General features: G+C 34.8%; 1 protein-coding gene and 1 long non-coding RNA gene across 2 annotated transcripts; both read left to right on the top strand.

Moving 5' to 3' along the window:
* Positions 1 to 1793: 1793 nt before the first annotated feature.
* Positions 1794 to 2212, top strand: LOC109340787 (ubiquitin carboxyl-terminal hydrolase 5-like). Its single transcript, XM_019578525.1, has 2 exons — positions 1794 to 1970; positions 2058 to 2212. The coding sequence occupies exons 1-2, from the start codon at positions 1806 to 1808 to the stop codon at positions 2199 to 2201; spliced, it is 309 nt and encodes a 102-aa protein (XP_019434070.1). The 5' UTR covers positions 1794 to 1805; the 3' UTR covers positions 2202 to 2212.
* A 20131-nt stretch (positions 2213 to 22343) lies between these two features.
* LOC109340786 lies at positions 22344 to 25786 on the top strand. The gene is made up of 3 exons (XR_002106838.1): positions 22344 to 22480; positions 22580 to 22681; positions 25685 to 25786. It is a non-coding gene; the product is annotated as an uncharacterized LOC109340786 (long non-coding RNA).
* Positions 25787 to 26275: the final 489 nt, after the last annotated feature.

Below are 26275 nucleotides of genomic sequence, written 5' to 3'. Positions count from 1 at the left end.
TGAATCTCAGTCCCATTAGATACAAACAATTTCTCATGGAATCATTTCTAGGGGCATGTTCCTAGATGAGAAATTTCAAGTGGATGTCATAATTGACAAGTTGTTTCCTGGTTGGAAGGACTTGAAAAACCTTTTAAGGCACAAGACCAAACAATTCGCCTTGGAATCTATAATCACTCATCTTTGCATTGAAGAAGAGGCTCATAGACAAGATCAACGAGATGCTGATTGTCTCCAACAATAGCACTAATAAGAAATTCTCAGATGCGATTATGAAGCCTATTGGCAATAATTTAAAAAATCATAATTGCAATGTGAAAAAGACCAATCGCAATAAGAATTGGAACCCGCAGAGGTCCAATATGTTAAGCCACCTGTTAAGAATGACTATGGCAATTTATTTATTTGCTTCAAATGTGGGAAGCTAGGTCATATGGCACGCAAGGGCAAAAATAAACCAACAGATCATCCTTCACAGGCCAACATGATTGATGAGCCATTTGTGACGGTGTTATCTAAGGTCACTTTCGTTGGAGGATCTGAAGGGTGGTGGATAGTTAATGATGCCTATCTTCATGTCTGTCACGGTCGTGCTATGTTCAAAACATACACTGGTGCAATTGACAAGAAAGTGTTATTGGGTGATTCCCACACCACTATTGTTACTGGAACTAGTGATATGGAGCTGAAGTTTACATTTGGGAAGACTCTGATTCTAAAATATGTGATGCACACTCCAGAAATGAGAAAAAATTTAGTTTCTAGTTTTCTTCTTAATAAGGTTGCTTTTACCCAGACCATGAGGGAAGACTTGTATACTCTTTCTAGGAATGGGGTATTTGTAGGGAAATGGTATGCCATTGATGGCATATTTAAATTAAATGTTGATGATTTGATGAATAAAATTTCCAATTCAATTTACATGTTGTCTGATTTTAATATTTGGATTGTTAGACTTTGTCATATTAATAAACGTGCAATTTCAATCTTGAGTAGCTTAGGTTTAATTCCAAATCTATCTTTGTTGTGTTTCCCTAAAAATTTGCTAGTTTGTACAATAAAAGAAACTTGTAAAAGAGGATAAAACTAGTGGTCGTGACTTGTAAATTATATCTTTTTTAAAGCCATGTATTTAATTGCGAATAGTGGAGCATAATAGCCGATCCCAAAAACACTATAGTGGGATAGTCGGACAACAGCTACAACTAAGAAAAAAATATAAGTAATTTTGTTGTCTACACATATAAATACTAAAATAGCTACTTAATAGTCATAATTAGCATTATAGATTCTAAGGGTGATCGAATTTAGAAGCCAAAATAGAGTTGTATCTCACAAAATGGAACCACACAAAGATGATGTCAAAAATCGGTTCAATCAGTTTGTTAGGAGGATCAATAAAGAGATGATGGGACAAACTTTGGTGGAATCGTCTTTAGAATTTTCAATTTTATAGAGGTTATATGCTATTAACATTGTAAAATGTTGTCTTTGCCCCATTTCAACCCTATGATAAATGATTCAGTGATCACTTTTCTTGTTAGATCATGTGTTGCTAAAAACAGTCACCACAAAGGGAAGAAAATATGAACTGTTGCAGAAGTAGTTTTTATAAGTTAAAAAATATTTGTTAAGCGGGAATGAATGATACTCTAATGTCAATTCGATAATATTATGTGTCTGAATGTAATATAGGTATTGTCCTCAATGCAAAGAAAGACGACAAGCAAGTACAAAGCTTGATTTGTGGAGACTTCCAGAGGTTTTTCATCATTCATCTAAGGAAGTTCTCATACAGAAGGTCAATGAAGCAAAAATTAGAGACTTTTGTTAACTTTCCCATCCATGATTTTGACTTAACAAATTACATAGCCAACAAAAACAGTTCTCGGCTCCAATTATATGAATGGTATGCCATCACAAACCATTATGGTAGTATGGGTAGTGGGCATTACACTGCACATATAAAGGTAATACGATAAGAAATTTCTACCCTTTTAAGTTGATTCAATTTTTTTGGCGAAATTCTGAAACTTGACTGGTTTCCTGATGTGCAGCTTTTAGATGAGAACAAGTGGTACCATTTTGATGACAATCACATATCATCCATAAGTGGAGACGAAGTTAACACAGTTGCGACCTATGTTCTATTTTACTGGAGGGTGAAGATCGATGACGTTGCTGTTAGCAATGGGGATTAGTCCCCCATGTTTTGGTATCTGGTTATTCCCAAAAGAGTCCTAGAAAAAGTTAGGTGAGAAATATCAGGTTTGTTTCATAGATTTCAGTTGATGTATGGACATGCACAAGCCTAATGCGGTACCCAACAAAAAATAATTTGAGATGTACTTCTTTCTTTTATGTAACCAAAAAATATTTTTTTTTCCTGTACTCTTTACCTTTGAGCAGTGATGTAAAATGCGGTACCCAACACCTAATGCGGCGGCAACAATGCAGATGCGGTGGGTGACGCATCTGCAATGCATCGCAATTGCGGTGTGATCAAAATTCACACAAAAACTGCAACAAAACAGTATTGCAGCCACAACAAAACAAATTCAGACTTGTAGCGGCAATATTGCGTTTATCCCATTTCAGATTTTGACTTCAACAAGATTCCAAGACCAAGACAAAATTTCCAGAAAAAACAAAAGAGATTTAGAGTAGAAAATAGAAAAGTAGAAAGTAATTAGATGTACATCAATAATTCACAATTTCTTCTTAGAAATAGATCGGTTTGTTTTGTGACTTTGTTTTTCGACTCAGAGAAATCCTTCCGGATAGGCAACCAACATCATCGTCCAACGTCCACCACAACTACTGATTAACCTCTGTTCGCTGTTCTTCATGCATGAGCGTCACAATGTCCCTTGTGGAGTGGCGATGCGGTGTCGTGCACCTATGTTATTGGACGGTGGAAGAGGAGAGTGGCAGAGGAAATTTGAGTAGATTGGGAGAGGAGAGTGGGAGATGTTGAGTCATGATAAAGGAAGAGGAAAGTGGAAAGGGAGGATGGATGGAGTCTGGAAAGTGGAGAATGGACAATGGAGAAATTGGAAAATTGGTTTGGGAATGAAACAAAGAATGGAGAAAATGGGAAATGAGTAATAATGGTTAAATAAGAGTGGAATGCACTGTGCCATTTTTTCCCACCCAGTAATCCAATTTAGTAACTCCAAAAAAACATAAAAATGTCTAAAAGTGGGCCTAAATATGCTAAATGGGCTTAATTAATAAAAATAAAAATTAATTTTAAAAATAACACTGCATTGTTGGAACACATCCATTTAAGTTCGTATTACTATATTTGGACACATTTATGTACCATATTTATTTAGAAAATTAGTTTATTGATAGTTGAATATATTATTTTTATTAATAATTATTCCAAAATTTATTGATTGACAATTATTATAAACTTATATATATTCTTTTCATTCAAGTAGTGTAAAATTTTCAAAATGTCTCTAATTGAAGAATTCCAAGCTAAAAGGTTAAAGGGTGCTCAAGTGAAGATATTTGATGATAGATCTTGGCTTTTCTTCTTAATTAAGTATTTGATGATGATGAAAATTGTAATCTGTTATACAACCTTGTACTCTTCTAAGTGAATATAATTCACTTTTGTTAAAGAAAAAACATAATAAAATGTTTTCTTTTAATTGCAAAATTATATTATTTATATTAAAAAGTTGTTTTAAATTCTTAATTTTTCTTAAACAATATCAAATAATGAAAAACAAATCTATAAAAAATTAATAATAAAAATGTTATAGTAATTATACATTATTTTTACATTTCGTGCATATATTAATTAAATTCACGCTGCAGTGGCCGCAATTCGATCGCAGCGGATGCAATGACTGCAATCGCAGTAACCGCAACCACTATCACAATCGCAATCGTAACCACAATTTAAAGCTGCCTTTAACCGTTCTATATTTACTATTTGATTTTTTTAGAGGAGTTTGCAAGTTTGAAATTGAAATCCAGTGGTTTCAAAAACAAGTGATAATATTGATAATACTTGTTGGTAAATCTGAAATTGGTGACAATACTGGTCTATTTGAACATAACATCAACTGTGTGTTAAGTGCCAAATTGTTAAGGAAATGTATATGATTTGGGGCACTTAGTACGTATTTATGCTGTAATTGCGTACAATTCCTGATAATCTAGTTAATCTTGTATTGTTCAGGAATTTAATTGTGTTGTGTTGTTTGCAGGTTAGGAAATGATGAACAAAGGAGAAATAAAGAGAAGAATGAGTTTCTGAAAAGCACAAGTCTCGCCCAAGCGAGGGAATGATCGTCAAGCCCACGCGACAATTGAAGGCCAAAAATCTGATAGCCCATGGTTCTCCCTCGCCCAGGAGAGGTGTTCAGGCGTGGGAATGGCATCTTCTCTCTCTCAAGCAAGAATCCCTAGCTTGAGCGAGAAACTAGTAGTTGGAGCCTGATATAGGAAGTTCTAGAAAACAAGGGAGGTTATCGAAACACTTATGAAGCAATCTTGGCATGAAAAATAGAGAGAAACACAATGGAGATTAGGATAGAAGTCGAGGAAACGATTCTACTTCATATTTCCATGTTTAATCTGATGATTCGAGCATTGTAATGGCAAGGATGAGTGAATAGATCTTGTTGTGGGTTTTGAAATGTAATGTTCTAACCTTCGTACTCTTGGATTCGATTCTATTGTAATTTTTATTTGATTTTGGGAAGTTTATCCCGTTCTTAATGCTTTAATTTAATTTGCTAATAATTTCTTGCTTTTGGGTTCATGTTTAATTAGAAAGTTAAACTTGATACTGAATCTGGATCATCTTCCTTCATACATCATTGCTCTATGAATGGACAATGATGCATAAATTGCTTTTACATGGAACTTAATGCTAGTTAATCGATCAAATATCTAAGGAATTGGTATTTGGGTGATTATCCAAGGATTTTACACCCAAGGAATTGATGTGAATGATTTGAAGAAAATATGCATCTAACTTAGTGACTTAACAAGTTACTTGGAATTGAATCCATGGATGTCAATGGGAAAGAATGATGCATTTCGATCCCAACTTATTTTAAATCTTTTTAGTTCAGTTTATGATTTTCCAAAACTAATTACAGAATTTCACAAACTAACTCTTGTAAATATATACTCAATTCATTGTTGTAGGAATTAGTGTAAATCTATTCTTCTCCTTGAGGATTATATCCCGGTATTTTGCTGGACTTTACTACTTAGACGATACAGTGTGCTTTCCATTCCATAAATATCTAACAAGTTTTTTGCGCATTGCTGGGGAGCAATGAGCGATTTACATTAGTTCTTTATAGATTTTTATTGAGTTTTGTACATAGTTATTCTTTAATTCTTTGTAGTATAGTAAACCCTTATGCTAATCTTTGTTGTAGTCTTTATATTTATGCTTTTGCAAGGTAAATCTAAAGAAGATTAACTACAATACAATCCAGAGATTGAGAAGTCTTCTAAAAGTAACCAGAAGAAACCACAAGAGAATAGACAATAGAGTCCTCAGGAAGCACAGTGTAGCTTTGAACCAGCCACAAATTTAGAGTCTCAGTTAGAGAAGATGGAGAATACCAATAATGCCGCTGATAATAACCCAAAGCCTAATCCTCCAAGGAGGAAATTAGGTGATTATGCCATGTTTCAAGGTCCACGACACTACTCTAGCATTGTGATTCTACACACCATACGGACAGTGGAAATCAAGCCTATATATTTGAATCTAGCCAGTGCTCACCAGTTCACGGGCAAGGATTATGAAGATCCATATGCTCATCTGAATAATTTCTATTAGCTAGTGGCTACTATGGGTTATTCTGACACTGAGAGGGAAGCTGCATACATGACGTTGTTTCCATTTTCCCTCCTTGGTGAAGCTAGGGAATGACTAAAATCACATCCAACCTAAATCTTGACCAATTGGAGCGATTTGGAGACTAAGTTTTTGACAAGATTTTTTCCTCCGGCGAGGTATGTGCATGCGAAGTTTGAAATTTCAACATTTAGACAAGATGTAGAGGAAGCTTTTTATGAGGCATGGGAACGTTTCCAGGTGTTGCTGAGGAAATGTCCCAACCATGGGTTTGAGGATGTCGGCCAACTAAATATTTTCTATAATGGGTTGAAGCCAGAGACTAATATGATATTGGATGTCGCAACTAGTGGCACTATGATGGCGGTGGATGCTGAACAAGCCACTAGAATTATTACTGCATTATCTGCTACAGATCGACAAGCTCAACATAATAGAAGGACAGTATAGAAGAGATGGGTCTTAGAATTGAATACTTCTGATGCCATTCTGGCTCAGAACAAGATTCTGACACAATAGATTGAGGCACTCACAAAGCAAATGTCCAAGTTGCCTCAGCAATTAAATTTGGTACAGACTTCTTCAGTTCATTAACGGGTGCTACACTACGAGTTTTGTGGGGTGATCATGTTACTAGTCATTGCTTAATGCCTACCAACATACAAGAAGAGGAGGTTCAGTATGTTAACAATCAACCTCGTTAGGGTAATTTCCCTAACAACCCTTCGTTCAATAATCAGTTTTCACAGGGTTGGAGGGGAAACTAGAATCATAATTTTGGGTGGAGGCAGGACCATCTAACAGGCAACCACCATATCAACCATCTTATCAGCAAGGTCCACATCCACCATTACATAAGAGGTATACAAAGTTGGAAAAGACATTAGAGAAATTCATGAAAGTCTCCATTTCAAACCAGAAAAATACTGATGCATCTATCAGGAATTTGGAGACTCGAGTGGGTCAGTTGGCTAAGCAAATGGTAGAGCAGCATTTCGATCGACAATAATTCTTCGCCAACACTCAAACCAATTTGAAAGAACATTGCAAATCTATCACTACTAGAAGTGGTAAGGTCATTGGTAAATGTATTGGTGAGAACTTAACGATGGAGAAAGGGTAAGAGAGAACAATGATAAGAGGAAGGGTGACCTACATCAGTTGAAGGATCTCCCATATCCAAATAGACCTTCATAGAAAGATAAAGAACGACAATATGCTAGGTTCTTGGATTTATTCAAGAACCTATAGATTAACATTTCTTTCATGGAGGCGATGGAACAAATGCCCATCTATACCAAATTTATGAACGACTTGTTGACAAAGAAAATAAAGTGTTTAGAAGAGATAGTGACCTTAAAAGCTGGGTGAAGTGCTATCATTCAGAAGTCTTTGCCTGAGAAGACTAAAGATCCGAGTAGCTTCACTATTCTGGTCATTATTGGTGAATTATCTGTGGGAAAGAGACTGCTTGATCTGGGTGCCAACATTAATTTGATGCCCTTTTCTATGATGAAAAGGATTGGAGATTTGGAGACCAAGTCTACCAGGATGACCTTGCAACTTGCTCATAGATCTGTTAAGTATCCTTATGGAGTTGCGGAGGATGTTTTGGTAAAGGTAGATGTGTTAGATTTTCTTGTGGAATTTGTCATCATGGATATTGATGAGGATAAGGAGGTTCCTCTTATTTTCGGCAGACCTTTCATGAAGATTGATCGAGTTATTATTGATATTGATGACGGAAAGTTGGAGGTAAGAGTTGAAGACCAGAGGTCAATTTTAATGTTTTTGAAGCTGTGTAGCATCCGAGGGACAAGGAACACTGCTTTTGGGTGGATGTCATTGAGGACTTATTCATGCTCGATGACATTCACTTGAATATGAGTAGTCCCTTGGAGAAGTTATTGAGGGGAGACCTAGAAGGAAGCAGTATGGAGGAGGATAAGATGATCAAAATATGGTTGGTAGAGTTGGATGCACCCCAGAAGGTTGTGTCTAATCAGAATCACATTGGACACTTGGGTAAAGAGAAGACATATGAGGCTCCAAAGGTGGATTTGAAAATACTTCCTTCACATTTGAAGTATGTATTCTTAGAAGAAGGAGGGCAGAAACTAGTAATCATCAGCAACGCCCTTTCATGCAATGAAGAACAATTATTAATTGGAGTGTCGAAGAAGAATGCAGGGGCGATATGGTGGACACTGGCTGATTTGCATAGAATTAGTCCTTCATATTACATGCATAAGATCCATATGGAAGAGGATTACAAACTGGTGGCGCAACCTCAAAGGCGTCTTAATCCCACAATGAAGGAAGTAGTGAAGAAGGAAGTGATGAAACTATTGGATGCTAGGTTGATTTATCCCATATCTGATAGCAAGTGGGTGAGTCCAGTTCAGGTGGTCCCAAAGAATGGGGGTATGACTATGGTTAGGAATGATAGGGATGACTTGATCCTGACTAGAACAGTCACTAGATGGCGTATGTGCATTGATTATCAAAAACTGAACCAGGCTACTCGCAAAGATCACTTTCCTCTGCCATTCATGGACCAAATGATTGAGAGATTGACTGGACAAGCATTTTACTGCTTCCAGGATGGATATTCTCGCTATAATCATATCATTGTGGATCACCAAGACCAGGAAAAAAACAACTTTCACTTGTCCTTTTGGTGTCTTCGCATATAGGAAGATGCCATTTGGACTATGCAATGCACCAACAACATTCCAAAGGTGTATGTTAGCTATTTTTTCTGATCTTGTGGATTAGTATTGAGGTATTTATGGACAACTTCTCGGTCTTCAGGTCGTCATTTGAGAGCTGTTTGACAAATTTGGACATCGTTCTGCAACGATGTGTTGTGACAAATCTAATACTGAACTGGGAGAAGTGTCACTTCATGGTGACTGAGGGAGTGGTCTTGGGACACAAGATCTCTTCCTGGGCTTCGAAGTTGACAAGGTAAAGATTGAGTTCATCAACAACCTTCCACCACCACTTAATGTCAAGGGAATTCGGAGTTTCCTTGGACATGCAGGTTTCTATAGAAGGTTTATCAAAGATTTTTTTAAAATTTCAAAACCACTCAGTAATCTTCTTAACAAAGATATTGATTCTCATTTTGATGTTGAGTGTGCAAAATCTTTTGAAACTTTGAAAGAAAAATTGATTTATGCTCCTATTATAGTAGCACCCGACTGGCATCTTGATTTTGAACTTATGTGTGATGTTAGTGACTATGTCGTTGGCGCGGTACGAGGACAGCAAAAGGCTAAAGTTTACCATGCTATACACTACGCTAGTAAAGTATTAAATGAGGCACAAGTTAACTATGCCACAACTGAAAAAGAATTACTAACTATAGTGTATGCTTTGGAAAAATTTGGATCCTATTTGATTGGCTCTAAATTTATAATTTTCAGTGATCATGCTGCTATTAAATATCTGCTAACCAAATCGGATTCCAAGCCAAGATTGTTGCGTTGGATTTTGTTATTGCAGGAATTCAACTTGGTGATCAAGGATAAAAATGGGAGCGAAAATTGTGTAGCAGATCATCTGTCGAGACTGGCCAATCAAGAGGTAACAGTGAGAGAGTCAGAGGTGGTGGATGAGTTTCCTGACGAAAAGCTTCTCTTGATTTAGGAAGGTCCATGGTTTGCTGACATGGCTAACTTTAAATTTGTAGGGGTAATTCCCGAAGAGTTGACTTGGAACCAAAAGAAAAGGTTCTTGCGAGATTCCCGCCAGTATGTGTGGGATGACCTTCATCTTTTTAAGACTGAGTCAGATGGATTATTGAGGAGCTATGTATCTATAAAGAGGCTAAGAGCATCCTATGGCACTGTCACAGTTTGCCATACGGAGGGCACTTTAATGGAGATAGGACAGCTGCAAAAGTCCTCTAATCTGGCTTCTATTGATCTTCTGTATTCAAGGATGCACATCAGTATGCATAGTAGTGTGATAAATGCTAGAGATCAGGCGGGATCTCCAAGAGGAATGAGATGCCATTGACCAACATTTAGGAAATTGAGGTGTTTGTTTGTTGAGGGATTGACTTCATAGGACTATTTCCACCGTCGTGTTCACAAGTATACATTCTGGTGGCGGTGGATTATATGTCCAAATGGGTAGAGGTCGTAGCTGCATAAAAGGATGATGCTAAGATTGTGATCAAGTTTTTGAAGAGGAATGTATTCACTTAGTTTGGCACACCTCGAGTACTTATTTATGATGGAGGATCACATTTCTGCAATTCACAATTGGAGAAGGTCCTACAACACTGATTGAATCCGTACCCGATACAAATAATATAACAATTAAAAACTACAGTACCAGGAAGTGACACCTAGGTCGTTTCCCAAGGATTATCTTTCAAGCAAAGCTTCAAACACCTTATACTCTCACAAACACACAAGGGGGGTTTTTGTTGTTGGATAGTATGAACATAAATCAAATTCAGAAACAATAGTTAAGCAATGTAATAAAACAACTAAATCCCTTTGGTTCGTTTGTTCAGAACTCAATCATCGGTTTCAAAACATTATTTTCATATTCCAACTATTAACTTCCGAATTTGTTGAGAATCAATTAACTAAGCGATAGTCAATTCAAAGTTCCAAAACCTAAGCCTCTAACTAAGCGAAATCAGCATAAGCATGAAATGATTAACAAATTCACACGAACTAAGCATTCATGCACTAGAGAGTAAATCAACTAAGTGAAGATAAACTCATAAACCAGTTTCTAACATAGAAGAAATCAACAATAAAGAAACCGAAAATGCATTAATAAAAAAACCTCAAGAGTTGTGATACATTACCAAAGGAATTTAGTCTACAAGTTTAGCCTTCCATTGAGGGGAAGAAAGAAACCGAAAATGAAGAAGATGAATGAAAACCAAAAATGAAGAAGATGTGAAACCCTAGCAGAGCAAAAGAGGAGAAAACGGAATTCTAAAATGAGTGAATGTAGAGAGTGAGAGTGAAATTCGGGTTCCCTCTTTTATAAAGAGTAAAACCGAAAATGGGCCCTAACCAACGGGCCCAAAACTAAAACCGAATTTACAAATAAAAACTTCCAAAATAAAAATACAATCTTCACTTCAACACATATCCTCCACTTCCATAATGCTCAAAATGTCGTTGGTGCCAAATATGATCTGAAAATGATAATAGATTTAATCAGGCTAAATAATCCCAAAATAAAACCGAAAGAGTAAAATAAAAAATGGGCCCTAAACAATGGGCCCAAAACTAAAACCGAATTTACAAATAAAAACTCCCAAAATAAAAATACAATCTTCACTTCAACACATATCCTCCACTTCCATAATGCCCAAAATGTCATTGGTGCCAAATATGATATGAAAATGATAATAGATTTAAGCAGGCTAAATAATCCCAAAAGAAAGCCGCTCTTTTACAAAGAGTAAAACCGAAAGTGGGTCCTAAACAATGGGCCCAAAACTAAAACCGAATTTACAAATAAAAACTCCCAAAATAAAAATACAATCTTCACTTCAACACATATCCTCCACTTCCATAATGCCCAAAATGTCATTGGTGCCAAATATGATCTGAAAATGATAATAGATTTAATCAGGCTAAATAATCCCAAATTAACTCATTTTAGGAATATTAGTCCAATAAAGTCTAAAATACCAAACCATGTGAAACAAAGTCCATTAGGCACCAAGAATCATCAATCGTGCTAAATTAAGGTTATGAATAGTGTGTAATATATTGTTCGTCAAACACTACGGGGTCTGATACAAGGTAGCATTACCTTATCATCCGCAAATAAATGGACAAGCGGAGGTGTCCAATCGAGAGATCAAGAGAATTCTGAAAAAAAAAGTGTCAACTACAAGGAAGGATTGGTCTCTTCAATTGGATGATGCACTATGGGCTTACCGAACAACATTCAAAGCTCCCACTAGATTATCCCCTTTTCAGCTGGTATATGGGAAGGCTTGTCATTTGCCTAAAGAACTTGAGCATAAGGCATTCTGGGCCCTCAAGTTCTTCAATCTGGACCCCAAAGCAGCAAGTGACCAATGGAAGCTTCAGTTACAACATTTGGAGGAGATGAGACTCACTGCATATGAATCCTCCAAATTATACAAAGAGAAGTTCAAGTTGTATCATGACCGAAAGATCCGTCAAAAAGACTTCCGGGTGGGTCAGAGTGTGTTGCTGTTCAATTCCTGGATGAAGTTATTTCTGGGTAAACTGAGGTCTAAATGGTGAGGACCCTTCCTAATTAAGGAAGTTAAATCACATGGAGTGATTGAATTGCAAGACTCGGCGTCTCAGAGAAGCTGGATATGCAATGGCCAGAGGGTGAAACCTTACTTGGGTGGTGACGTCGAGCGGCTCACCATAATCATCAACTTACCAGATGCTTAACAGAACATGTGTCGAGCTACTGATGTTAAACAAGCACTAACTGTAAGGCAATCCAGCTTTATTTTTCCATTGCTTAGTTTGTAATCTGTGTTAAAAAAAAGAGGAATTTCTAGGCAATTCTCGCCTAGGGGAGAAATGTGACCTTTTAGTACCAGGTCCTTCGCCCATGCGACAATTAATTGGTTGCTCTCTGTCTTTTGGGCACCCAAGCGAGGATGACAAACCCATCAAATTCGAGTGGCTCGCCCAAGCGAGAGTCCCTCACCCGGGCGAGAGGGCACAAGTTTCGTTTTAAAAAAGGGGTGTGGGGTTCATTCCCTCACATCCACATTACAAAGAACAAGAGAAACTCATAGCTTGTGACCTCTCCAAGAGCTTGTGTAACATCCCAAAAATTATTATATTTTAGAAATAAATTTTTTGAACTTCATATTATAGTTTTATTCTATGATAAAATATGTACAATGATATACTCAATTTACTTTGAAAAGATATATCAACATTAATATAGTAGAATTGTATTTTATTATATTCTTAATGTTGTAGTTATCATTATTGTTGTTATTATAATACAATTATATTTGATAAAGTATTGTTTGATCTTGCACAATACTATTTATGTATATGCTATCTTATTTTATTATCATGATCATATGTTTTCTTTATATAATTTGTATTATTCACTTAAGCCTACAAAATAGTAAGAATTGATAATTATCATTAAATGATTGATTAACTATTTAATTTGTTATAAAGTTTAAAATTTTACAATTTGCTATCAAAATTTAGATTAATTAGAATAGAAGGTCTCATCCTTAATAAAAATAAGAAATTAGTGGGTTAATGAGAATTATATTAGTTAATAACAAAAACCTCCACACTTAACTTTGAGTCTTCAACCACAAAACTCAAACCTAGACCTAGCAGCCACTAGCAACCAGGAATGGAGGAAAGAGAAAGGAGATGAGGAGAAACCAAGGAAGGGGATAAAGATTTATGCATCAATCATAGGTAACACTAAAACTCAATCAAACTCCATGAAGAAATTATTAGAGAATTTATAGATTGATATTTTTGTCATTGTTCAATTAATTTCTTATCATCTTCATGCTTGAAATTCATTCTTACTGTATCATGGATTGATCCAAGGAAAAGTGTTTTCCATTATTATGTTTTTTGAGTGAGAGTTAAGAATAAAAGATTCATAGTAACATAACGCAAATAACAACTCTGTAAATATTTTCATATGCTAAATATACATTACTGAAAGATGAAACAATTGGTGATGATTGTGCTTCATGTTCAATATTATTAATTAATTATATATATAGTTACATTATTATATATATATATATATGTAGGTTTGTTCGTTGTATGGTGTAATCCTAACTACAATATATTTATATTATGCCTTCTTCAATTCTACATGCAAGTGCCAAATGCATAATGACATTTTATACATTTTTTCCCAATTTTATTTTGTTGTGAGACGCATTGTGTTATTCCTAATCTATAAACATATGTGTGATGATGAGTGCACACTTATATTCATATTGTAATTAGAGTGCAGTGTTTGAATGTGTATATATATAAATTACTAACTCTATATGTAAATGTAAGGATTATTTATGTGGTATAATGAGTGTGGTTAGTTGTTATATAATGTTTAGTTGTGTGTCTTGTTTATATTGATGAAATTATAAGGTTTTTATGAAGTTTTGGGATTCATTACCTAAGTATGTTGATTGTTGAAGGAGTTCATTACCCAATTATCTTGATTGTTGAAGGGGTTCATTACCCAATTATGTTAATTGTTGAGAGGATTTTATGATCCAATGATTGGCCTAGGCACAAGCGAACGAATTCATAGTTGCATAAAGATGGGCTTATTCCTAGAAACGGGGTAAGACATTTCTACGAACTTGGGGCACCGGGTGAGGGACACGCACCTCCAACAGGCATATTGTGTACAAACTTTTAATCATGGACTGTGGGTTTGAGGCAATTAGTGCTACATATACAAATTTAATGTGTTATTTCTTGTGCGCGACTTATCTTCTAATTGATCGTGTATAAGTTGTAAATTATTAATGATATTATAATATGATGTAATGTGAATATTAATCTCTATTACTATTCTTTATGGAGATTTTTCGTACTCGTTACGGCTAGGAATGTCATTGTTTGAAGGTTTATAAAATAGTGTTATTGAGATTTTTATCTCACTATACTTGGGTTTTATGACATTTCTAGGTGAGGCACCTAAGGAGTTTGAGTTTAAACTATATTGAAGAACGCGATCATGCACTTGAATTTCCTATAAAATAGTTTTAACTGTATAAGTTATCTTAGAGGATTAATGTTAAGTTGAATATGTCTTATGGACAATGTTATACCCTTTTAGTTTAGTGTTTATTGTTATTATGAAAATTATATGCATCTTTATAATGTATTTTATTTAGTATTTAATTATATTTCAAGAGATATTTTCATTATAATTTGGTAACTTTTAAGTTTTCGCATATAGTATTATGATAATATTTGTTATGAAAATAAGGGTGTTACACCTTGCATCATGAGCGGACAATTGTAAGTGCATTCTTGACATCATTATCTTCTTATTTGTGCATTATGTTAAGTTTCATTTGTTTTAGGCACATTTAGGATAGATTAGGCGCTCTTGATGCTACATTGTTGTTGCTTTGCATTGCATTGGGTTATGGAACCATGAGCGTCATCACCAAGAGAATTCAGTTTCCTAAGTAGGAAACCCCAGTTTAGTTCATAATTGTGACACTCATGAGTGATTATAATGTTCAATGTGTTTATAGTTGATGTAATAGAATGATTGTACTGGATAGAATGTGGGTGGTTGTTGTTGGTAATGTCACTGATTGTGTGATTTTGCTGTATTACAGGAGGAAAAAGACACTGGCTCAAAATAACCCCCCCTCCTCCTAAGAAGTTGAGAGGAGCACCAACTTCACATGCCCCATCAGAGTTTGACCGCACTATAGTAAAAAAGAAGGGGAAACAGGAGCAACACATCCTTCTCCTCAACTAGGTTTTCATTCTTGAAAGGAGGGTGCAAATGGAAACGGATGAATATCCCGTTTTCACGACACCCTTGAATGAGCTGAAATGGTGGGAATTGGCAACCCCAACTGACAAGTTCGACCCTAATGTCGTTCATGAATTTTATGATAATGCCTATCCATTAGAGGGGGAAAATTTGCCTACAAATCTTGGGTCAGGGGGAAGACCATCCTGTTCGACAGAGACACTATCAATGACTTGCTGAACAACTCATTTGAGGCACAAGAGCGGGGCTTGTGCTAGTATTATGATGCTACAACCGAGGGTGAGTTCACTAACAGAGGCACTGCTGATCTACTATGTGTGGCTGGAAGGTCATACAACACCAATAGTGATGGACATGCCCTCCGGATCTATAGGAAACATATGACCACTTTGGCTCAGGTCTGGATGAATTTTCTGCTCCACAACATGATTCCAAATAGTCAGGTATCATCTCTGCCCCTTGTTGATTGTCATCTTATCTATGCAATCTTGAAGGGTATGACGATTGATGTGGCTAAGATCATTGTGCGGGAGATGTACAAGACCGTAGTCAGAACTGGAAAGAAGGGATCTTTGGGGTTCCCATCCTTGATCACCGAACTCTATGCTCAACAAGGGGTTCAGGTTAAAAGAATTGAGAAGATCAAACCCCCGATCACCTTGCATTACATCAGTCAGAACTGAAAAGAGGAGTCTGGTCCTCAGTAGGGTGATGTGTCTAACCAGCCAAAGGCACCTCAGCAGCAGTCATCTCCACCTCAGCAACCACCATTCTCACCTCAGCAACCATAGATGCCTCTCTCGGCACCACCTCATGAGCTGCCCATTCAGGATCTATTCACTCAGCTTCGATTGCATATGGAGCACCTTGAGCTCCAAAATGAGATGATCCGTCAGGGTAGGTGTTTCATCACCAAGGGATGTTTGCTGCATTCTAGTCTTTGGTTCCAATTTTGGGGTTCCACAGATACCTTTACTCCGCAGTTTCCTTGGCCTGAGATTAGGCCTATCTTTCCGGTGGGGGCAGGACCTTTGTGGAACCACTGGTGATGGAGCTACATCCGCAGAGGGTGATGGTCATGAAGATGATGAAGATGTTGATATGGATTTCATACTCTGATGAGCCTATGGGCGGAAATTGGTTCCTCTATTTTGTTGTTGTTTATATTTCGATGTTTAGAATGTATGTGTAGGATTATTTAGGATGTATGTTTAGGGCCAATGTTTAGGATGAATGTGTAGGATGTAGGAGTAATTGTCATATGTACTATGTGTTGTGTTTTACTGTTTGTATGTTGTTTGTTTCAAGTTTAGTAACAAATGTGTAGTCAATAAAATTATGTCTGGTTAAATGTGTTTACTATTGTCTAATTGTGTTGTGCTAGAAACATGTGAATGAAATTTTGGGATAAGACTCTATGATTGTGTTGTGCTAGAACATGTGAATGAAATTTTGGGATAAGACTCTGTGATTGTGAATGATTAGGGTTCTGAGGTTTCACTGTTTCGGGATGTGGATGTTGATTCAGACACGAACCAAATAGGTTGAATAATGAGCAGTTTAGTCTAAGGACAAAAGCCTATAACCGGGTGAGAGAGTGCACCCAAACACAGATGAGTGTCTTTGCTGGATTTCACCAATGAACTTTGCCTGATTTTTTATTGTCATTAAGCAGGGAATAGCATGGAAATGATTAACGCTTAGTTTAGGATAGTTGAGCTATAGCCAGAAAGCTCACCCGAATGAATCATGAACCTGATTTTTGTTAGCCCATTTGTGCTGAAATTTTTTTTTGTGTGAAAATTATGCACCTAAGCCACATCAAAATGTATCAATTCCCATACCCTTGGAGAGAGATCATTAGTGCACATGAATCTTGTTGGGCAATGTGAATGAAGTCTGTGTTTATGAGGGTAGTGGAATCAAAAAGACTCCTTCTTCAACCATGTGTTAAATGGTAAAGTATGAAGCAACAAAAAGAAAGAAATAAGTGAAAAATAAATCATGCGAGAAAGTAGTGGCTCAAAAGAAAACTGTCGGTTGAAGAAGGAGAATCAAATCGTTGATAGAAAAGAACATGGTACAAAAAAATTGGAAAGGGAACATGAGAAGAAAAGGTAAGTATGCAATAATAGTCTGCCTCCCTTTTTGAATCCTATAAAAACTAGTATTCTTTGTAGTCAAGCCTCATTACAACCATGATGAAGTTCTTAAGATCCATGATTGAACTTGTGTACATGGTTTGATTGAACTGAAAGACAAAGTCAAATTGTTTGGGGTCCAGCAAAGAGATGAGTGAAACGCATAACCTTTGAGATTGATAGAGTTCCTTTGATTGAACTGAGTAGTTATTCTTACTATTTTGTTTAAAATTGAACTGCATGTGCATTCTGTTATTAGTTGGAACTTGGTCCACTATGATTCATCATGAAACACGTCTTTGTGAACAGTAAGTGAATGATTCTAACCATGCTATAATTGGATGAATGATTATTTTTGAAAAACCATATACTTTGAACCAAATTGCACTTTGTTACTTTGCTTGAGGACAAGCAAGATTCTAGGTTGGGGGGAGTTTGTTAAGTGCCAAATTGTTAAGGAAATGTATATGATTTTGGGGCACTTAGTGCGTATTTATGTTGTAATTGCTTACAATTCCTGATAACTTAGTTAATCTCATATTGTTTAGGAATATAATTGTGTTGTGTTGTTTGCAGGTTAGGAAATGATGAACAAAGGAGAAAAAATAGAAGAATGAATTTCTAAATAGCACAAGCCTCGCCCAAGCGAGGGAATGGTCGCCCAAACCATAATTCAGAAGAAAATCATCAGAAAAAACTGATGTCCCTCGCCCAAGTGAGGGACTATCGCCCAGGCGAGGTGTTCAAGCGTGGGAATGACATCTTCTCTCGCTCAAGCGAGAATCCATAGCTTAAGCGAGAAACTAGCAGTTGGAGCCTGATATAGGCAGTTTTGGACAGCATGAGAGGTTATCGAAACACTTTTGAAGCAGTCTTGGCACAAAAAATAGAGAGATACACAGTGTAGATTAGGATAGAAGTTGTGGAAATGATTCTACTTCATATTTCCTTGTATAATCTCATGATTCGAGCATTGTAATGGCGAGGATGAGTGAATAGATCTTGTTGTGGGTTTTGAAATGTAATCTTCTAACCTTTGTACTCCTGGATTGGATTCTATTGTAATTGTTATTTGATTTTAGGAAGTTTATCTTGTTCTTAATACTTTAATTTACTTTGCTACTAATTTCTTGCTCTTGGGTTCATGTTTAATTGGAAAGTTAAACTTGATACCGAATCTGGTTCATCTTCCTTCATACATCATTGCTCTAGGAGTGGACCATGATGCATGAATTGCTTCTACATGGAACTTAATGCTAGTTAATCGATCAAATATCCAAGGAATGGGTATTTGAGTGATTATCTAAGGATTTTATACTCAGGGAATTGATGTGAATGATTTGAGGAAAATGTGCATTTGAATCAGTAACTTCACTAGTTACTTGGAATTGAATCCATGAATATCAATGGGAAAGAACGATGCATTTTGATCCCAACTTATTTTAAATCTTTTTAGTTCAATTTATGATTTTCCAAAACTAATTACAAAATTTCACAAACCAACTCTTGTAAATATATACTCAATTCAATGTTTTAGGAATTAGTGTAAATCTACTTTGCTCCTTGAAGACGATATCCTGATATTTTGCCGGACTTTACTACTTGGACGATACCGTGCACTTGCCGTTCCATAAATATCTAACATTGTGTCAAACCCAATTAGCAAAAGACTTCTAGGTGAAACTATCATATAGATAATGAGGAGAAACCATATATTGTCTTAAAGACTTGACCAAATGAGAAGAAACCACTAGAATGATTTGTCTATATGAAAACTATACTAAGTTTGTTATGCTACTTAATATAGGACTTGTCGTCTCTTTTAAGGGCCAACGTCTATGACATATGTGTCTTTTGACAGTTTTACTCATCTATCAATTATACCTCAAGTTGGTCTATGATGGTTCTTTTCGTTACACAACTCTTAATAAAAGACATCAACCTTAAGGATATACCCTAGCATAGAGATATTTTATGAAATCTAAAGATAACAAATATTCTGGATATAATACTAGATTTTTCATTGGGTTTCCGTAGCACATTACAACCTAATAGGTACTGGAATTAAAAAATATTTGGGTCCAATTAAAGAATAAGGCCCAACTGTCACGAAGAAAAATGTTAATTATTGGAATATATTACTAATTGTCCTCATTTCAAACATTGTCATTGAATCTGAAAAGAGGGTTAATAATTCTCTTGGGCTTGTTTATATTCAGTTTGAAGAAATTGGACTCAGAACTGCCCAATATACTGCAACATTTATTCTTAGTCCAATGAATGAACTTGGACAAACTTTAATGTGATAGCTTATTCATATAACCTTATTCAGGTTCTTCTCCCATATTGGAGAAATAGTGACATGTGATATTTAACAATTTTTAACAGTGAAGATTTTAAATTATTTTTAATTAAAGTTTTTCTTTAAATCATCAAATCATTTTGAGCCTCATATTTCAGTATATGATTGTTTAGTACTGGAGAGGATCACAACCCATATAACCTGTAATAATAAATCGTGGATTTACATATGAGAGTGTGCCAGTACAGAAAAGTCATTAAATGACAAAATATAAATCATGCTAAGTGTATATTTGGTATGGATTAAAGTTTGTAGTTTTTGTTTATTTTTTGAAAAATAAGTTAAAGTTGTAGCATAAATGTTTGGTAACCTATCCAGATTATAAACTCAACTTATTTTCGTGGGAAATAAGCAAAAATGGAAGCTCCTCCACCATGAGTTGTTTATTTCAAAGTTGGCTTATTTTCTTGTTATTAAAATGGCAATTCCCATTTTACCATTATTTTCATGGTTATCTCCCTTCTCATTTACTCTTCCACCAAACTCCATATTATAAGTATGTGTCATGTTGTTTTTAAATATTGATATTGATTTTTATTTCAAATTTTTTTTAGCATTTGTAATGTAGTAATAAAAGTTACCAACTATTATGATGATATAAAAAGTGTATATTTAAAAATGCATCTCTTTGAGTAAAATACATATATATGATGATAAATATAAAAAATGTATATTTAAAAAATATGTAAAAGACAACCAAAATAATCACCATATAAGAAAAATAACCTCATATTATTTTATGTAATCTACTCTATAAATAAAAAGAAGTTTAACAATTTTTATTTATTTGTGTTATGTAGCTTTTTAATATTGATATTGGTTTTTATATTGTATTTTATTTTAATATATTTTTAGTCTTTATTATGCAATATTAAAAATTTAAAAATTTATAGTAAAAATAAATATGATGGTAAATATTTAAAAATGTATATTTAGAAAAGAGTGTAAAAACAACTAAAATAATCATAATATAAACAAATAACTCATACATTTTTCTATAATTTACTATGTTAAAAACAATGTTTCTATTTTACCCAAATAAAACATATTAGATTATATTCAATTTTCAACTAAGATATTCTAACATAGATAAATTATATTCTTAACATATTATAATCTCACAGTTTATAAACTGGAAATAAAAACATAATTCATATCTAATGCATGAAATTGTGATCATAATTATAGTCACGATACTGATGTAATATTATGGCTATAATTAAAGTTATAGAATGTAATTTAAACACATGAGAGATCTTAATAGTTATATTTGACACCAGACCTACTAATTTATCTTGGATCAATCTCAAGGGATTATCCATGTGTTTGAGTTTACTCACAAGTGAAGAACCAAAAAAACATTCACTTTGTACGTCTGGAGTACCTTTTTATTGAGTAGAGTAATATCAATATCACTAACCCACTACATGGAAGCATCAATTGTAGGTAACCAATAATGTAGGACCAACCATTTCATGAATAAGGATGCCCAAACCATATCTCGCGTTAATGATGTTGAAATAAAAATATAAAAAAATAATGAATATTTAATTTTTTAATTAACATATATAATATGCTTTTATTAGTATGAGACAAAATTTGGGACATGGTTTTCATTAACAAATTTTCTTCTCATTTCATGTTTGCCTTTATTATTTGTAAGGAAATATTGAGCTAATATTCATTTAAAAAAAATATTGAGCTAATATTCATTTAAAAAAATTTTGAGCTAAGAATTCAACCTCTCCAGACTGGTCAACCAAATCAAATAAGCAGATAAGACTCCTAATTAGAAATTTACAACATGCTTTATCTTGTATTTTTTGTGCATTGGTAATTGAGAAGAGTATACTTCACATCAATTCTATAACTTCTTAAGGGAAAACAATATACTAGGATAGTTAATGTGTTCCTACATATTTCAAAATATGGAGTTGTGAAATTTCAAAATCGACATCAGATAGAGATGTGAATAAATTTGTTCCATACTAAAATTTTGTCTGCTAAATTTTTGAAAAATACATGAAGACTACGACTTATGTGACCAATAAATTACCTCAAACAAAGCTTAGATCTATTATACAATTTGAGAAACTATAAAAGACCAGACCCATAGTAAGTCACCTCAGAATATTTAGATTTATATACTATGTATTTGTTCCTAACCATTTACACAATAAGTTAGAAAAGAAAGAGAATGTTATATTGAGAATATGATGGTCAATAAAGTTGTCATTGTAGACTTCATAAATAGTGTTGTATTATAAAACATACGAAAAATATGTAAAAACAAATGGAGTAACAACCAATAGTTAAGACTATCTATTGGCAAAAAATATTACTACATATTATGTATTTATTGGAAGTTTTTTTTACAGAGGTTATTCCAACTTCCCACAAATAGAACAATTAACTAGATATATATTAAAGGTTTTTATCTAATTTATGAAGGTTTTCACTCTTCACTATATTTTTCAATTTTGATAGTAAATGACTAATAGAAATGAAACCCTAAAATGGTGAGTAACACTACACCCATTCCATTAGAGAACAAAATAGCCTTCAACAAGTAACACGTTCCGCCGCCGAAGGTTCTTCTCCACTACCAAAGGTTCTTCTCCATCGCTGAAGGTTCACATTCCTTGACTTCTAATGCTTATGCCTCGATACTTTGAATGATTTTCCTCTTCTTTGTTTTACTTTGCCTTAATACTTCCTCTTCCGGTGTAGGGACTAACTGGGCGAAAGGTCATTATACCAAAGGTGTTGAGTTGATTGATTCTTTCCTCGATGTAGTTCGTACAGAAGCTGAGAACTATGACTGCTTGCAAGGTAAAAACGAATTTGCGTTTCATTTTATGTTTTTATAGATTTGAGTTTATTTGTAACCGTGAATGCTTGAAATTTATTTTACTCTTTTCCATTGAGAACGACGCTGCGTTGGTGATGTTGGTACTAGATTTGAGTTTCTTTATTAGTTACGGTTTTGGTTGTTGATGCTAACTAAAATGAAATGGAAAAACTGTTTTAATCGGATTACATTTATGTGAATTTATTTCCAGTTTTAGAAGAGGGAACCATTTGATGTTGAAAAGCTGAACTAAAAATTTGTATGAACAATATAGGATTGTGGAAAAAGCTATTTTAAGTGCATATATCTAACAGAAAAATGTTATGAAAAAGCAAGTTTATATGACATTAACTGCATTAGAATGATCAACACTGTCATTATGCTTAGTTGGCCATTAAACTCCAAGCCATAGATGTGTCCCATTTTCACATGTTTGGTCTCCAAATATCTCTTGTTCTCTGATGTAATAAGAGTTAACAAAGGGATCCTGCCAGACTATGTCAAACCATAACCTTTTAACCCAACATATTTTGGTGGATTATTTGTCACAAGTTTCATAGATCTAACCCTCAAGTCCCTCAATGTCTGCAAGTACAATTGCAAATTCAATATACCATTTCAGTGAACTTCATTAATTATGGTAAATCTTCATGCATTAGAACAAGTCATCTATGAGTGTAGATTTTGTTTGTCATATTTGTTTTTTTGCATGATTGCAAATAGTAATATAATTTAATTTATATTTGATAATGGATGGTACAATCATGTTAGTAATCTCCCATAACTCATGTCACTTCATGTTAATCATATTTCACCTTAGAGTAGAAAATTATTTTCTTCCCTTCAATTACTTGTTCTTTATTATTTGATCACCATTGAAAGGTGTTGGTAGTCATATTTTCTTCATTCAAGTCTAACATTGCATGAGTTTTTGAATATTTTGATTACTCAAGTGGTTCTTATATTTGTATATTTTAGTATCCCTGCTCGTACTGTAAGTAGTGGGTATATTGTTAGTGCCCATGGTGGCTGCCAAAATTCAGCCATGAAGGCGTTGTGGATGGCTTTGCGGGCAAATGGCGGACGTCATCATGGCGGTTGAAAAAAAAAACATAAAGTTTAATAAAAACCATTAAATATTAATGTCTAATAAAGATCACGAAAAAGTAACAAACAATACTAATAAGTCTCGTCAACATTCACAACTAAAAATCAAAGGAAAACACAAATACAAAATGCAAAAGATATGATTTTCTAAATATCGTCGGATGTCCTATGTTCATATTGTCTAAAAAGCTAAAAGATTTAAAAAAAGAGCTTAGAGACTGAAATCTTAATATTTTTGGAAACATTCATCTGAGAGTGAAAATTGTTAAGGATTCTGTTGAAACCATTAAAAACTACATCTCTGAATCTGGTCCAAATAATGATTTGTTTGATTTGGAAGCACAAGCCTAGAAGAAATTGTTGCAGGCCTTAAACATTGAGGAGGAATTCTGGAGGGAGAAGGCTGGACTAAACTGGCCTTAAACATTTCTTCTTTTGGAAGGGAAGATGAGTACTATTTCTGGGCCTAAAATGCTACAAACTCCTAGTCATGTTTTGTATGCAGATGACATTCTAGTTTTCTATAAGGGCATCAAGAGAGAAATTCTCGACCTCAAGAATTTACCTAATGATTATGCTAATGCTTTAGGTCAAAACATTAATGCAGCTAAATGCAAATGCTACTCCTCTAATGCTTCTGCTAGGGAAATTTCCAATCTATTCTCTTATATGGGTTTCTCTACTCACTGTCTTCCATTTAATTACTTAGGAGTTCCTTTATATAAAGGAAAACCTAAAAGGAGTCACTTGCAACCAATTGCTGATAAAATTGTTTTAAAATTTTCAAAATGGAAAGGTTCATCTCTGTCTACTATGGGTAGAGTGGAGTTGATTAAATCTATTATACAAAGCATGTTGATCTACAACTTTCATATATATATAGATGGCCCTCTTAATTGCTCTAGAACCTGGACATAAGCATAAGGAACTTTATTGGGTTTGAAGACATTACTGTTAGGAAGCTAACTACTGTGGCTTGGAAGCAGGGTTGTCTTCCTTTAAATACTGGTGGTCTGGGTTTAAGGTCAATTAAAGGTTTAAATCATGTTGCTTTACTTAAACTGGCCTGGGAAATGCTCTCATCTTCTCAAACTTGGGAAGCTATTTACAGACAAAGATTTGGTAGATTTGTTTCTCCCCCTACTAGATATTGTAGGTCTTCAATCTGACTTGGTATTAAGTCTAATTGGGACAATGCCCATTCCAACTCTATTTGTTTGGTTTAGAATGGTCAGAACATCAACTTTTGGACTGATAACTATGCTTGGTGAACCTCTTGTTGATTCCTTGCACATTCCTAATGGTATTCAATCCACTTTATTTGCTTATGTGGTAGACTTCAGACTTGGTTCCAATTGGGTTTTGCCTCAAGTGCTTTTGTAGAAGTTTCCTCAACTACATGGTCTGGTCTCTAAAATAATATTCTCAAATGAGGAGGACAAAATTATCTGGAAAGGATCTGTTGATGACTTGCTTTCTCTAAAAGACTACTACTACTGGATCAATTAGGCTGCTAGTCCAATAAATTGGTGCAAAATAATTTGGTCTAATACAATTCCACCCTCAAAATATTTCACAACATAGAGGCTTCATCATGGGAAAATGCCCACTGATGAAAATATTCAAAGGAGAGGTTGCTCATTGGCTTCCATCTACAATCTATGTAAGATTAACATGGAGACCTCTAATCATTTATTTATGTCCTGTACTTATGTCAAACTAATATGGTAATGGTTGTGTAGTGTTTTCTCCATTCAACTAAACTTATCTTTAATACAGGACATCCTAAAAGTTTGTAATTCTCAATGGAGCCCTCATGTTAAAGAGGCTTTAACTGCTAGTATTATCCACGTTGTCAATGTAATCTGGTTCTGCAGGAATCATGGAAGATTCAAGGACAAAATCATCTCTCTTGATGAAGCAATCTCTAAGTTGAAGTTGGCAATCTTCCTTTCTGGTAACAGTTCCAATATGTATACTCACAATTCCTTAAAAGATTTTTTAATTCTTCATAGGTTGCTGATAAGTGCCAAATATACCTAAATTTCATACACTTTTATGGCACTTATCTTAAGCATAATTGAGAAAAACGAACTTTAAACAATACTTTTTGTATAAAATATCACAATCTTGTATATTTGTGTTTGTATTTCTTTTTTATGTATTTTGTAGGATTTAGAAAGAAGAAAAGAGAAAAAAGACTCATGGTCAAAAAGAAAAAGAAGTCAAAATCAAGGTGCTATAGCAGACAGCTGAGCGTGGACCAAGCCACGCTAAGTTGACCTGGACACCAGCCTAACCTGGACCAAACTGCTCAAGCAAGCAGCTGACCGGACTTGCTTGGCCGCTCAGCCTAGCACCAGACTAGTTCTGACACGGTCAGAACTCAAGCTTGACACGGTCAGCCACGAGCTTGGCAATGTCCAAGCTGCTGAACAAGCATCATAGCGGTGCAACAAGTGTGCTTA

Source organism: Lupinus angustifolius, unplaced genomic scaffold, assembly GCF_001865875.1.
Source record: "Lupinus angustifolius cultivar Tanjil unplaced genomic scaffold, LupAngTanjil_v1.0 Scaffold_246_31, whole genome shotgun sequence".
Taxonomy (NCBI): Eukaryota; Viridiplantae; Streptophyta; class Magnoliopsida; order Fabales; family Fabaceae; genus Lupinus; species Lupinus angustifolius.
This window is presented reverse-complemented; position numbering and strand designations above follow the sequence as displayed.

What these genes read in the sequence shown, in the direction of transcription:
- LOC109340787 (XM_019578525.1), top strand. Translation starts at nt 1,806, where the DNA reads ATGAAGCAAAAATTAGAGACTTTTGTTAACTTTCCCATCCATGATTTT. An exon ending in ATTACACTGCACATATAAAG is followed by an intron (nt 1,971 to 2,057) that starts GTAATACGATAA and finishes CCTGATGTGCAG; the next exon opens with CTTTTAGATGAGAACAAGTG.